At 40.8% G+C, this 14,409-nt stretch overlaps 3 protein-coding genes across 5 annotated transcripts in view; 1 reads left to right on the forward strand and 2 right to left on the reverse strand.

The window, feature by feature from the left end:
* Positions 1-7: 7 nt before the first annotated feature.
* LOC117303108 (F-box/LRR-repeat protein 6-like) lies at positions 8-7,618 on the forward strand. The gene is made up of 11 exons (XM_033787200.1): positions 8-49; positions 701-913; positions 1,396-1,695; positions 2,143-2,332; positions 2,513-2,647; positions 2,864-2,983; positions 3,252-3,416; positions 3,812-3,994; positions 4,385-4,471; positions 4,701-4,855; positions 5,327-7,618. Exons 2-11 carry the CDS (start codon positions 705-707, stop codon positions 5,484-5,486), a joined length of 1,704 nt encoding a protein of 567 aa, XP_033643091.1. The 5' UTR covers positions 8-49; positions 701-704; the 3' UTR covers positions 5,487-7,618.
* LOC117303109 (cilia- and flagella-associated protein 77-like) lies at positions 7,614-11,807 on the reverse strand. Its single transcript, XM_033787201.1, has 4 exons — positions 11,562-11,807; positions 9,859-10,193; positions 9,325-9,430; positions 7,614-9,201 (listed from the first exon to the last, which is right to left on the reverse strand). Exons 1-4 carry the CDS (start codon positions 11,619-11,621, stop codon positions 8,968-8,970), a joined length of 735 nt encoding a protein of 244 aa, XP_033643092.1. The 5' UTR covers positions 11,622-11,807; the 3' UTR covers positions 7,614-8,967.
* A 1,080-nt stretch (positions 11,808-12,887) lies between these two features.
* The window catches only part of LOC117302937, a 31,151-nt gene continuing 29,629 nt past the window's right edge, over positions 12,888-14,409 (reverse strand). For all 3 annotated transcript variants that reach the window (XM_033786935.1, XM_033786934.1, XM_033786932.1), the window contains one exon: positions 12,888-13,054. In XM_033786935.1, the coding sequence (XP_033642826.1) occupies positions 12,915-13,054 (140 nt within the window). In that variant the 3' untranslated portion in view covers positions 12,888-12,914. The remainder of the gene's footprint in view (positions 13,055-14,409) is intronic.

The raw sequence follows: 14,409 nt of genomic DNA on the forward strand, positions 1-14,409 counted from the left end.
TTTCTGTTTTGAAGGTCAGCAGGCAGCCTGGTCGCTGGTGAAGCTAGAGGTAAGAGTATTTTGTTTTGTCACAAAAGTTGATTGAAATATCTTTAAATGTTGTAGAATTTCGTTGTTTGAATGTCTACTTTTGTTTTACCAATTGTGACTAAAATTTGTGATTTTCTGATCAATCATTAGTTTAAAAAGAAGGACTGATCGAAACATGATTATTGACTATTCAATTCCAACTGTTTTGTATTTCCTTGTTTACAAATTTTGGCGCGCCCAATAAACTGTCCCAACTGAAGTCTGGCCACCATGGCTCAACTATGTTGGGATTAAACATGTATTATTGATTGAACATTAGTTGGTATTACCCGAAGCAACTGCTTAAAGTGTCAAGCAGTACCTGTAAAGTGTCATGACCACACGCTCTGAACTCCACACTGTTTACTTGTCACTACAAACAATTATTTATAACAATACATTACAAAACAATACAATGATTAATGCTAGCAATGAATATGTATGTTTACAGTCGGTCTACGTCTAGCATGTCTAGGGACTACCTTAACACCCCCAAGGTATCACTGTGCTTAGTTGCGGTAACGTAACCCTCGTCCGGACGGCTGTAAGCTGGTAAGGAAGGAAGGTTACGTTATAATTGCAACTACACTGCGCTGCAATTTAAAAGTGTTACTCTCCTTGCATCATTCAGGATCATGGCTGGAAACCAACAGCCACGTCAAAGGGGAATATTAGGGGTACTGAAGCCAGCTGAGCCATTGCTGTTCTCGTTCCTCCCGAACGGAGCACAGGAATGGCCGTCTGATGATGACGAGGAAGATTCCGACTATGATCCGAATGTTTCAGCTGATTTTGGTGACGAGGATGGTGAAGCATCACCAACGGCAATATCTTCAAAAAAGAAGTAGGTTTATTAGTTGATTTATTTTTCCTTCAGAAGGTTTTGCTAATGTCGAATGCATCAGGGATAAAGATTGGAGACCAACATTTAATTTAGAAAATAATATTTCCTAAACTTGTTGGTGATGAAGCACAGTGCGGCACTCAGTGCTTCTTGAGTTCTCAAGGAAGAAAATCCACAGACACCTCTGGAGGGATTTGAACCCACAACCCAAATGTTAAGGGAGACTTGTTTACTGCCAGACAAACAAGCCTGTGGTGATGAGAGACTAGCTGTACATTAATTTGAAGATTGGAAACAATTTTAAGAATTTAATTTAGAATATAGAACATCCCTTGTACACTGCTTTTAGTCATTTCTTCATCATTAATCCATGGCCATTCACCCCGCCAAACAATGTTTATAAATATGAGCCCTACTTGTTGTTTTTGTTTGTCCTCATTGGATTATTTAGAAACACTTTTTCTGTTTATTAATCTTTGCAGGCCAAAAACCTCTAAAAAGGACACTATTCCCTCTAGATCAAAACAGAAATCAAAAGCAACAAAAAAGTCACAGAAACCAGCAAAAGGAGTGAAGACAGATAAAAGGAAAGCAGCAAAAAGACGAAGGACTTCAGCGCCATCCTCAAAAGGTCAAAAGGTTCCAGATAGAAATGACAGTGAAGTTCAAAGGTCAAGCTTCGGAGACCCCACTTTGTGGGGTCAGAGGTTACCACTGATTGTGCTTCAGAAGGTGTATCAGTATGTGGTGCAATCATCCGGGGCTATTCCATTTCTGTGCAGGTAGGTTTTTTTTTCAGTTGAGCCTTCCCTCCATAGTCAAAGTAAGTTCAAACAAAATCTGACAAAATAATAGTTCTGAAGTTTGATTCATATGGAAATGCAGAACGAGAAAGCTCAATTAAAGATTTTATGATTTTCGCCACAAAAGAATATCCTTTTCAACAGTGGGTGTTATTACATTGTCATTACGTGGGTCGTTAAACTTCATAGATTAGCATTTAATCTGCCTGGGGCAGTCAGCAGCCCTATTGGTTTGTGCATGATCCAATTAAGTCCTTTGTTTGGGAACAGAATTACATTGAGATAACAGGTGTGAGTTGCCAGATGAAACAATGTTTTATTTTAGCCTGTTTCTTTGATGAAGCTTTCCAGTAATATGTTTGACACAAAAATTCTTCTTAGTTTCAAAAGTCTTCCTTAACAGTTTTCTGATATTTTTTTTTGTAGAGCGTGTAGAGTTTGTAGACTGTGGAGAGAGGCTGCCGTTCATTCATCGCTATGGCAACATCTTGACTTAGCCAATGGGAGAATCAAATGTACGGATGCCACGTTGGATTGGCTGGCACAGAACAGATTATCACAAGTGAAATCAATTAACTTAGGAGGTTGGAAAAAGCTAACCGATGAAGGAATTAAGGTAATTTCAGAAGAAGCAACCTCTTTTTCTTTTTTCAACCTCTTTTTCTTTTCCCACACTTTCTCTCCCATGAGACACTTTGCGGGCAACCATTTCAAGGCAATCTCCAAGACGAGTGTCTAGCCTAAGGATACTGGAATGGAATTATTTAAATTGTTGTTTTTCTGATGACGGTTTCAGGCGTTGGTAACTCACTGTCCAAAGCATCTGACTACCATTCAGCTCAACGGTTGCATCAAACTTGGCTCTAAGTCTGTCAACGCTTTGGCCGATAGTTGCCCAAAGCTTCACACCTTGGACCTGTCAAACAGCAATGTAAGTAGCTGCTTAAATCTCCACACATTAGAAAGGCACTATATTCTTTCTACTGTAGTCTGATTTCCGATTTGTTTTGCCCTTTTGGAAAAAACAGAAAAATTGTGATTAAATGGTATGAAATGTATATAAAAGTCTATATCATGCGTATATTTCTTTCCACCTGAGACCATGTTTCTCCCTCGTGCTAATTAATTTCATTCTCCTTTTGTGTAGGCAGACGTTGTAAGCATTAGTAGTATGACTAATGTTCTGCAGAGCCTCGGCAGCCGATTACGAGTCCTGAGTCTTGCTTCAAATAAACTGAAAGCAGGTCCCATCTTAAAAAGTCTCATGGTAAGAATCTTGGCCCAAGTTCAAGGAGGTGCTTAAGCAGAAAATATAGACCAACTAGACTACAGAGATTGCCCGATAGCTAGAGAGGCAGTTCGAATCCTATGTTTTGGCAGCAGGTACCGCAACGATAAAAGGTTGTGATAGTTACTTACAATCACTTAGTTACCTGTTCATGTTTGTTATGTTGTCATTTAGCCTTCGAGAGAGACTCTGCTAGGGTCGAAACGTCAGGCCATTAACTATTTGGTTTCTTTTTTTATTGTAAAAGACATACTGCAGTAATCTGACAACTTTAGATATCTCCAACTGCAAGTTCTCTTCTGACTTCCTGATGTTACACATTGAGGAATTCCAACGAGGCTGTCCCAAGCTACAAGTATTAAGATTAGCTGGCTGCATGGTCAGGGCAGGCCAGGCTACCACTAAAGCTCAGGTACATGTAGTGTAGTTTAAGTTGTTTGTATCATGTTTCTTCTGAATCCACTTACACGCTGAAATTTTAAACGCGATACAGAGTATCTGTCAGCAGTGTACATTCAGTCCTGTATGCCTCATTTTTGAAGGGCAAGGGCACCAAGGCGTTTTCTCCTTGGTTTAAAGTGCACCCTATGAGGATATTGTAAATTTCTTCTGTAGCATTTCAAGGGCACCAAGGCAATGAATGGTTTTAATAGCGCAAATGTTTTTTGTTCAACAATTCAAATAATGTTATCCAAACTGATAGAAAATAGTCTGGCCCTTTTTTCACACAACATGAATTATATAAATGACTGTTACTGCACATGGGGAACATGACCAATATGGTGGTATCATTATCCATTTTATCAGGCAGCGTCTACAGGTTTCCCTGATCTTCAAGAACTCAGCCTGGCAGTGAACACCGATATCAACGTGTCTAATGGAGGAATCGCTATAGATGATAACATGCTTCTAAGACTCCTAGTGAAATCTCATCAGCTTAGGTTACTGGACCTCAGGGGCTGCACTCATATCACTGCCGTTGGGATACAAGTAAGAAAAGTGTCATGACAGGGAACTACGACTAATGACGTCATATTTACTAAACAATACCTCGCTGTCGGACAAACATTCCAAAACTCAGCAATCTACGCATCATTGGTATGCTAGATCACAGTAGTACTAGTACAGTCAGTACACACATGTAAACATATAGCGTTGAAGGGAAACAACCAGGCCGACCCAGACTAGGATGGTTGAATCAAGTAAAGACTCTAACAGGCATGTCACTCAACAAAGAAAGATCGTATTGGAGTTTCTTCATGCGAACTGTCTGTTATGACGCGATCAATTAAAACAAAGATTTTGGGTTTTATCACTGATGCAAGAATTCCATTATTGAAACATATGTTTGTCTTTGTTTTTTGTTTTTCTGAATAACAGAGACTTCCAGTGTATGATCTTCAGCATCTGTTTATATCACAGTGTTCAGTGTCACGCTACGAAGGAATAGAAGCAATAGTACAAAAGGTATGTACAGTGAAGGCTGTGATGGCAAAGAGAAAAAGGGGACCATTGGGTTTTAGTATAATGTGGATAGTTTTACAGGCCTCGGCCCAATATCATAGAGCTGCTTAAACACACTAAGTAGCTGAGCATAGAAATATTATCCTTACCAGAATCAGGATAGTAATAGATCAAAAAGTAAAATGTCAAAGAAATGAAACTTGATTCCTTTTGTAATTTATTCCTTGCACAGTGGCGACACAGCTTGATAGAGCTTGACTTATCATGGAACGTATTCCCAGCCATGTCGCTGGACATCGCTATACAGAAGTTATCGAGTGTGCCCGGTCAGTCCGTACTAAGAGATATCAATCTGGCAGGGACGTCCATCACGGCCGAAAGAGTCAGGTGAATATTGCAGCCCCAGCCCCCCCCCCCTCCCCCATCCCCTCCTGTCAGCCCTTCTTAATGTGTACCCATGCCGTATCCAGTCCTCAAATGCATTGTTGCAATCATATACTGTTTGAAGCCAATTTTTCAAAGCGCCTTACGCAATTCCTACCCCAGTTGATCTGGTACAAGGCATTCTTTAAACAATCTCAACTCCTGAGGAGTGTGCAGCCCCAGCCATCTAATTGGCTCACATGAAGCTTATCAATCAAAGTCACTACCTCTACCTATGCAGATGCCCATTTAACTCCCAGGTGATGAGAAGCAATAATGTTCTAATTGACTTGAATTCTAACCCACACTCTGATGAATGGGTCGCTAGAATTTGAATCCCAAGCACTTGAACTTTTTGTAAGGCTTTAGCCACAACACTAAAACAAGGAGACTTGTTTGAAGAAAGAAGTTGTATTATTATTTGTTTGCCTGTAGGTCCATTTTAGAGGGATGTCCATCACTTGTATCACTCAATCTTGCCTCTTGTCGTGGGCTACCTCGTGGGATGAAGCGCAGCTATTCAGGGGAGTGTCTGGTACAACTCAAGACTGATCTCAGAACAGCCTCACCAAGTAGCTTGGAGTATGTTGACTAGGGCTTCACCAGACACCTAGAGACTGTGGACTAGGGCTTCACCAGACACCTAGAGACTGTGGACTAGGGCTTCACCAGACACCTAGAGACTGTGGACTAGGGTTTCACCAGACACCTAGAGACTGTGGACTAGGGTTTCACCAGACACCTAGAGACTGTGGACTAGGGCTTCACCAGACACCTAGAGACTGTGGACTAGGGTTTCACCAGACACCTAGAGACTGTGGACTAGGGCTTCACCAGACACCTAGAGACTGTGGACTAGGGCTTCACCAGACACCTAGAGACTGTGGACTAGGGCTTCACCAGACACCTAGAGACTGTGGACTAGGGTTTCACCAGACACCTAGAGACTGTGGACTAGGGTTTCACCAGACACCTAGAGACTGTGGACTAGGGCTTCACCAGACACCTAGAGACTGTGGACTAGGGTTTCACCAGACACCTAGAGACTGTGGACTAGGGCTTCACCAGACACCTAGAGACTGTGGACTAGGGCTTCACCAGACACCTAGAGACTGTGGACTAGGGCTTCACCAGACACCTAGAGACTGTGGACTAGGGTTTCACCAGACACCTAGAGACTGTGGACTAGGGCTTCACCAGACACCTAGAGAATGTGGACTAGGGCTTCACCAGACACCTAGAGACTGTGGACTAGGGTTTCACCAGACACCTAGAGACTGTGGACTAGGGCTTCACCAGACACCTAGAGACTGTGGACTAGGGTTTCACCAGACACCTAGAGACTGTGGACTAGGGCTTCACCAGACACCTAGAGACTGTGGACTAGGGCTTCACCAGACACCTAGAGGCTGTTGACTAGGGCTTCACCAGACACCTAGAGACTGTGGACTAGGGCTTCACCAGACACCTAGAGACTGTGGACTAGGGTTTCACCAGACACCTAGAGACTGTGGACTAGGGCTTCACCAGACACCTAGAGACTGTGGACTAGGGTTTCACCAGACACCTAGAGACTGTGGACTAGGGCTTCACCAGACACCTAGAGACTGTGGACTAGGGCTTCACCAGACACCTAGAGACTGTGGACTAGGGCTTCACCAGACACCTAGAGACTGTGGACTAGGGTTTCACCAGACACCTAGAGACTGTGGACTAGGGTTTCACCAGACACCTAGAGACTGTGGACTAGGGCTTCACCAGACACCTAGAGACTGTGGACTAGGGCTTCACCAGACACCTAGAGACTGTGGACTAGGGCTTCACCACCAAGTACCCAGAGAAGTATTTGTGGACTAGGGTTTCACAAAGCACCTGGGAGTATGTGGCTATGCACCTAGGAATATGTGGACTAGGTCTTCACCAAGCACCTAGCATTATGTCTTCATCAAGCACTATATTTTGAGCACTCCAAAGTTGTTCCGGGCTTTAAAAACTCTCAGCTGTAAGTCAGTTCAGTACACAGGCCAGTCGACATGAAGTTTGAAAAAGCAGTGCAGACTGTACAATGTACCAGAGATTGTAAATACATGTATTTATCAATTTTTCTACAACAATTTATTGTATTTTGTACAAAGTATTTTGCAATTTTTGGTGTGGATATTGACCACTCAAGAAACTCAAAGATTTATGATAATGTACCTGTACAGTCCAATTGATAATACAAATGTATTTGTAACAAAAAACAAAACCAAATCTTATTTAATTTCTGTTATTTATCATGTTAAAGGGTCTGTGTACTTTTTGTACCAAAAAATACAATGTTACCAGATTGACATTTACAGCTGAGCTGCTGTAGACTGATTGACATTTACAGCTGAGCTGCTGTAGACTGATTGACATTTACAGCTGAGCTGCTGTAGACTGATTGACATTTACAGCTGAGCTGCTGTAGACTGATTGACATTTACAGCTGAGCTGCTGTAGACCGATTGACATTTACAGCCGAGCTGCTGTAGACTGATTGACATTTACAGCTGAGCTGCTGTAGACTGATTGACATTTACAGCTGAGCTGCTGTAGACTGATTGACATTTACAGCTGAGCTGCTGTAGACTGATTTTAGGGATGACATTTAGTGGTGGAATGCGTGTCCGTCATTTGTGAACATTTTCAGCAAAACTTACATCATTAGTCCAGATTGCTTTTAGGCATAATGGGGGGGGGGGGGGGGGGTTGGAATGAAACTATACACAATGTATTAATAGAACCTGACATGCTAAAGGCACAATTTTCTTTGAGGATGGGGTTTCTGCACGTCTTTAATACAAATATTAACAACTTTGAATGATCCCTGAAGTCACCAATAAAGAAACTTTCATAAACTGAATAGTGTGCCATCATAGTTTTTATTATTGTTACATGATTCATCATGACTTTTTACAAAACACATAATTTACTTAATGTAGAAAAAAACAAAGTACTTGCAGATGGAAGGTGGTTTAATAATGCACAAATAATTTGAACTTGTATTTACATATTTACAAATGAGTAGAAAGTATGCACCATGCTGGTAAAGCTTGCATAAATGCTGTTGCATAATGATGTGGACAAAAACAGTTTATAATTTAGTCAATCTTGATCGTCTAATTTAGGCACCTGAACAATTAGGTTTATTTGATGGATTTGAAAGCAAGGAGCTGCCACCATGATCACTAGAACGTTTTTTTTTTTTGCAAGACAATTTGAAAGAATGCCATTTGTGAATTTTTCACAAAGCGGGCGCTTGCTTCACTGTGTCACCAAAGGTGTTGACTCCAAAAATGGCGCCACCAAGATTAATGATAGGCCTGTCAATTGGGTCAATTGGTACAGTAACAAGTCGACTGGTTTCATTCTTAAAGCTCATTGGTTATAAAATAATACCAGCAATGGCATGAATCTCCATGGGGAGATACTTCTTTCTGAAATAATGTCAAAGTTTAAGAAATAGTATTCGAATACCCTGCAAACTACGATAGCTTAAATTTAAATTTTCTCAAACGAACTAAGCCTGAAAGCAATGTGAACATGCACAAACATTCTTGACAAAACATGAAACTGGTTTAAAAATCAGGCATGATAGTCAGTTCTTGGAAAAAAGGGGCAAAACAAATCGGAAATCAGACACTTTAGAAGGAAGGATATCATGTCTTGAATTGGTTGAAAAGAAATGTCACCTCTTAATTTGAGTGTTGACAGTTTGGTTGTGTGTACAACATGTATTAAAGAACTAGAGGATTGGAATTAAATAACAAGCCTGGAATTTCATGGAGGCCCTGGCCTCTCCGTTGCCCATAGATTTTCCAATGGAAGTGTCCTTTGAAAAATGAAATGGCCTTGCCCTCTCAAAGATGAAATTCCACGCCTGAGAAAACTATTCCAAAAAAGATTGTTCAATCACTCCATTGTTGTATTCAGTGACAAAATAATCATCAGGAAATACAACTTTGGTTGCACTCTGAAGGTTATCTTAGCTACATTTAAAACACTGCTATGGAAACAGACGTTGATATTCTTACAGTCTCTGTAAAGTTATTTTAACTTTTAGCACCCTCGTAAGTTCCGTGTCCAAAGACACCCGTCCTAGCTGTGCAGTCTGTAGCATGGCTATCCAGCGCTTTGTTCCTCGCTTCGATAGAGCGGAATGTTTCCAAGTGGGGGAGTTTTCTCTGGAACTTGGGCATCTGCCAGAGGGGCGGGGCTTCCACTGTTGGGCAGAACTTGCGGAGGAGGGAGGCTCTTGTTTCGTAGATTCCTTTGTTGAGGCTTTGCTGTTGATGAGAACAAGATTAGGGGTTATAAGTGCTATTCAAAATGGTGAAAAATTAAAATAATAATATGTGGAAATTTATGGCAAAGAGTGTTATGGAGAAATACCTGGATCTTATTCTTACCTTTTGCTGGAGGCGATCTCTCTTGACAAGTTCGGTTTTCCTTCTGTCGTTTAACCATCGATCCTGATATCTGTGTTCTAGAAGATCAAATACTGGCGTCGAAGGTCTGAAAAATAACACAAATCAATTCAATAAACTTCATTAAGATGATTATCAAACATAACTCTTGATATAAAAATGTTAAATTTGCATCAAGGATCAAACAAAATTTGTTTAAAAGCACATGATGGAATTTTGATAACTTCCGAAAGATTGTTACAAAATTAATTTACCCCGTCAGTTTCCCTAAAATTGTTTTAGTTTGGGTCGTTTCAGTTAAACAATACTTGTTTTTTGATGGTTTCATCTGAAATTTATTAATTTGGCTGTCAGTGTCAGTTCTAACAAATTTTAGACCTGCAATTGCAATCAACTGCAATTGTTCAACCTGAAAGATTGTCAATTGTTTAAAAAAGCTTTTTTACTTTTTAAGCTCTACACGTCTGTCTTAGTCTGTTTCTTTCCAATTTTAATTTCCCTGGTCTTTATTCTCACCTTGTTGAGATTCCAAAAGTCATGGAGGCTGGTATCCTCTTAATCTTGGTCTTATTCTTCTCCTCTTCTGCAACACGGCGTCTCACGTCGTGAGTTGCTCTGTATTCAAACTGCTCTTTGGCTGTCACCAACCCAGACCCAACGCATGCTTTATTCAGTGCGACAAAGTCTCTATCTGGTTTCTTCTCCTTTCGGAAGATTGGAAGAGCCGCTGTGGGGGACCACCCAGTCATGGCTTCTGCTGCACCTCCGTCTTTGGCAAGGTTTGGTCGACCGTAGGTGAAATCATAATCAGGAAGAGTGAAGCCACGTTTGGCTGGCCTTCCAAGCTCTGTCTGATATTGAAAAAGATGAAGAAAACAATGCATTTATTACATAACATGTATTTGTTATGATACCACTGGCACTGTAAGTGTAATGTTATTGCTTAAACACATTAATAATTATCAATGTTTGGTATACAGAGAAGACTGTCGGCAAAATAGTTGTTCGGTTTATGTTGCCATTGTTGGCTAAATAATGTCTAGTTGCGATAATCGTAACCCTCCATCCTCCCGACGGTCGGAGACCGGAGGGTTACGACACAAGACTGATATTATCGGTGTAACTAGCAGTTTTGACCAGTTTTTGCCAGACTTCGTGATCAGATTCGTCCTTTTTTTCCACTTTCCAAAATCATGACAGACATTCTAAACACATGGAGTTGATCTTTATTGTATGACAACGTCATCTGGAACCCTTAAAACAACATCATGAAAATATTTGGCAGAAAAAACGACAAAAACTTACCAAAAGACTGACCGAATATATCCATAATCCATAGCGGGGTCAACTAGTGATTTTGAACGTCGCACTTGCTTGGCAACAACCAATCAGCGTGACCCAACCATGTGGGGGTATGGAGCAGCACACGGTACTTACGAGCTGTATAGTTTGTGCACACACGATGTTCATACAGTACATGTACATGTACATGCCTGCATGCTGCGCAAGTACCGTGTGTTGCTCCATACCCCCACATGGTTGGGTCACGCTGATTGGTTGTTGCCAAGCAAGTGCGACGTTCAAAATCACAAGTTGACCCCGCTATGGATTATGTATATATTCGGTCAGTCTTTTGGTAAGTTTTTGTCGTTTTTTCTGCCAAATATTTTCATGATGTTGTTTTAAGGGTTTCAGATGACGTTGTCATACAATAAAGATCAACTCCATGTGTTTAGAATGTCTGTCATGATTTTGGAGAGTGGAAAAAAAGGACGAATCTGATCACGAGTCTGGCAAAAACTGGTCAAAACTGCTAGTTACACCGATAATATCAGGCTTGTGTCGTAACCCTCCGGTCTCCGACCGTCGGGAGGATGGAGGGTTACGATTATCGCAACTAAATAATGTCCTGCCTAAAAAAAATAAGTAGAGTTTGATAACACAGGCATTTATGGGTGTCCTCTATAAAATAAACTATAGTTTTTTTTTACAGTAGAAATTTTCTAAAACTTTGTTGTGACTTTTGATAAAGGAAAACAAACATTTACAAAATAAGTTTAAACTTTCAGCCAACTAAAAACTTGTTCTTCAAACCAAGCACACAGGTAGTTAAACAATTTCCAACAAAGTCCAAAAATTCTGCTATAGTTATAGTATAGTAATAGTATTCGTAACCATCAAAATTTTTATATCAAAATAAAAATAAATCAACCACATACCTTCATTAAGAGAGGGTTATCGAAAGCATCGGTTGGCATCCCAACTGCTGCCTGACTCATCTTGACGACTGGTGTTTTATAAAAACCTGGATTTAAAGAAGTTTTACTCAAGTTTCTTGCGAGAGTGCCTTACAAATTTGCTATGTCCGCCGCACGAATGGTGAGTGGATATGGTGCGAGTTAGTTCCGTGTAGACACTGGTCCAGTTTATTGTTTGTTGTGTGCATGTGTTTTGTGTGTGCTGAAAAGTTGTATTGGTTACGGAGAGGCGTGGAAGAAAAGGGAGTCCCATGGTAACGACCAAAAGAGGGCGCTATACAGTTTTTTAACGGTCGATCAAAAACTTTGCACCGGTTTTTTAACCTCATAACCCGCTGTCACTAAAAACATCTAGGTGAAAATGTAACTTTGTAAACAATATCAGTGGCTTTTAACTAGGTACGGCAGTTAATGAAGGTGCTCGATGGGTCCCCGATTACCGTAAGCGACCAATCCTTGATAAAAATGGGCGGTTTTTCCAAACGGGTTAGTAAGGAATTTGCTTTCATTCATGGCATGCGGGCATGACACCCCTCCATTTATTGTTGTCACTCAGTACATTTTAGTGTTATCATGTCCTTTCTCTATGGTTACACTTATAACGAATTGCATGCCCAAGCGAAGCAAAGCTGTCAACGAACCACAAGAATTCCCCTTTTATTCTTTATAACACAACGCATTGCAATGCGTTCCATCGAGTCGGTGGTAAATTACAAAATGGAGCCATTGCAATAAATTCAACGATTCAATAAGAACGTCACAAACAATGCTCGTTACAGCAATGAAAAACCAATCAAGAAATATCTCTGGACTCTGTGTTTTTGAGCAAGGACTTTTGTTTTAAAATGGGGCGAGACGAAAATTGGGCACTGTGTGTGAATAGAAAACACATCAACGGGTGGGGGGGGGGGGGGGGGAGACAAGCCTCTATATAGTTCATGTGGCCTCTGCGGACCGCGGCTGCTGTGCCCGGTAATGGCCGACAATAATACGGCCGCGCCCCCATGGCTTTAGTGCGTCATCCCGAGTCTGTCTGTTGTTTGTCTGAGTTTGGCCTTCCCCCTAGTGTTCTTAATAATAAATAATTGTTAAGGATAACTTTCCGTATGGCGCCACCACTTTTTCACTCATTTTTACAAAAAGGGATATGTTAATCAGGTAAATTACATACTATATTATTTTATTTCGAATGAAAAAGTGGTGGCGCCATACGGAAACTTTTCCATTGTTAACAATAAGAAGTTCATGAAATGGGTACTTACCCTGGGGGAAGAGGGGCAGTGGGGTATGTGCATCTAACCATGGAGGAAGAAACTAACGAACATCGCGTGGGCTGTTACATGTTACGGTCATCAAGGAGATTCTTTCCCTCGAAGAGTCTAGGTGTTTGATGCTGTGCATAACATCCTCAACATTCCTTGAGAACCATGCTTTGGTTTTTTGTTTCTTTGTCCCTGCATTTAAAAGTTCATACAAAATTCCAGGTTGAGCACCCCGGTCTTTAGTTTCCATTTGGATGGAGACCTTTTATTTCCCCCTTTTTGTTTTAACCTTGGTCTCGATGGGTGCACCCCACCAACTATACAAGGAGAAAACAGAGATGTGGGCTCATGTTTGTAGCCCTTAAAAAATATTCTACAAAATACAGATTGTTTAAGAGCCCCCCCCCCCATAGAAAGGCTTTCAGTGTAAAACATTGCCCCATTTGCCCCTATTTCGTGCTAATGAAATTCGAAATAATACGATATTCCGTGTTTCAAATAATTAATATGTTTAGAGCTCGTGATTTTGAAACAATTTCGAGCACGCGAACTGAATTAAATTTTGTTATGATTTGTTGCTGGGAATATTAATATTATTACCAATTTTGCCGTCAATTTGTAACTAGGTCATTGTGTGACCCTCCCTCTGAGGCCATCACATTGTGTGATAATTATATTTATTTGAAAACTAGAAGGTGGTCAATTTAGATAGAAGGGGTAAATTAATTTACTCTTTCGATTACAGTGTTGTTCTTTCGGCCTCTAAAGACGCAAGGTCATTGCTTAAACTGCACTTCCTTAAATTCAACAACAAACTCACAAAGGATAAAATTATATTCACAGTGCAGTTATGATATTGCAAAGCGGAGTGTTGCGATTTCGAGAGAGCTATAGAGGTTGAAGTGTTTCGTCAATATTTTGACTGATAACGATAGTTTTTAAAGCCTTAAGTCTTGCGATGCGTCTTGACTCTTCACGGCTTGATACACGATCGATTTTTTTTACCATGATAGCGTCTCTGTTTTTTTCCCCATCCTCTTATAGAACACTCAATCCCGGGTGTAAATCTCCATGCTGGGCCCCTTGATTGCAATCTGCCATATGAAAGGCTAAACCTAGTGTGTCAGAGGTCACCAATGCGGTTCAGAGGGAGGCAACCCCCCCCCCCGCCCCAGCACTAGAGAACCACACCATTTTTTTTTTATGTTGGACAAATTTCGTCTCATTTTCTTCACCAGGCCGACATAAAAAGTCGAATTCAGTTGAGAGTCTGAAAAAAATATCATCACTTGCTTGACAAATGGCTACTGCTGCTGCAGTGCCCTGGGGGTGAACCCCTGGGAAAACCAAGTAGCCTCGCCTCACTCTATTAATACTCCGTATTGGGCTCCATTGGATGATGGGAATATCGTGCAATGGACACTGCTCCAAGATTGAGGACGAAGATCAATTTTAATTAATGATATATTTTTGTAAACAACATATTCAGCTACTTCTGACAAAACCACATTTCATTTTAATACACCATAATAATAACAACATTTTGT

The sequence above is a fragment of the Asterias rubens genome, chromosome 19 (assembly GCF_902459465.1).
Source record: "Asterias rubens chromosome 19, eAstRub1.3, whole genome shotgun sequence".
Classification (NCBI taxonomy): domain Eukaryota; kingdom Metazoa; phylum Echinodermata; class Asteroidea; order Forcipulatida; family Asteriidae; genus Asterias; species Asterias rubens.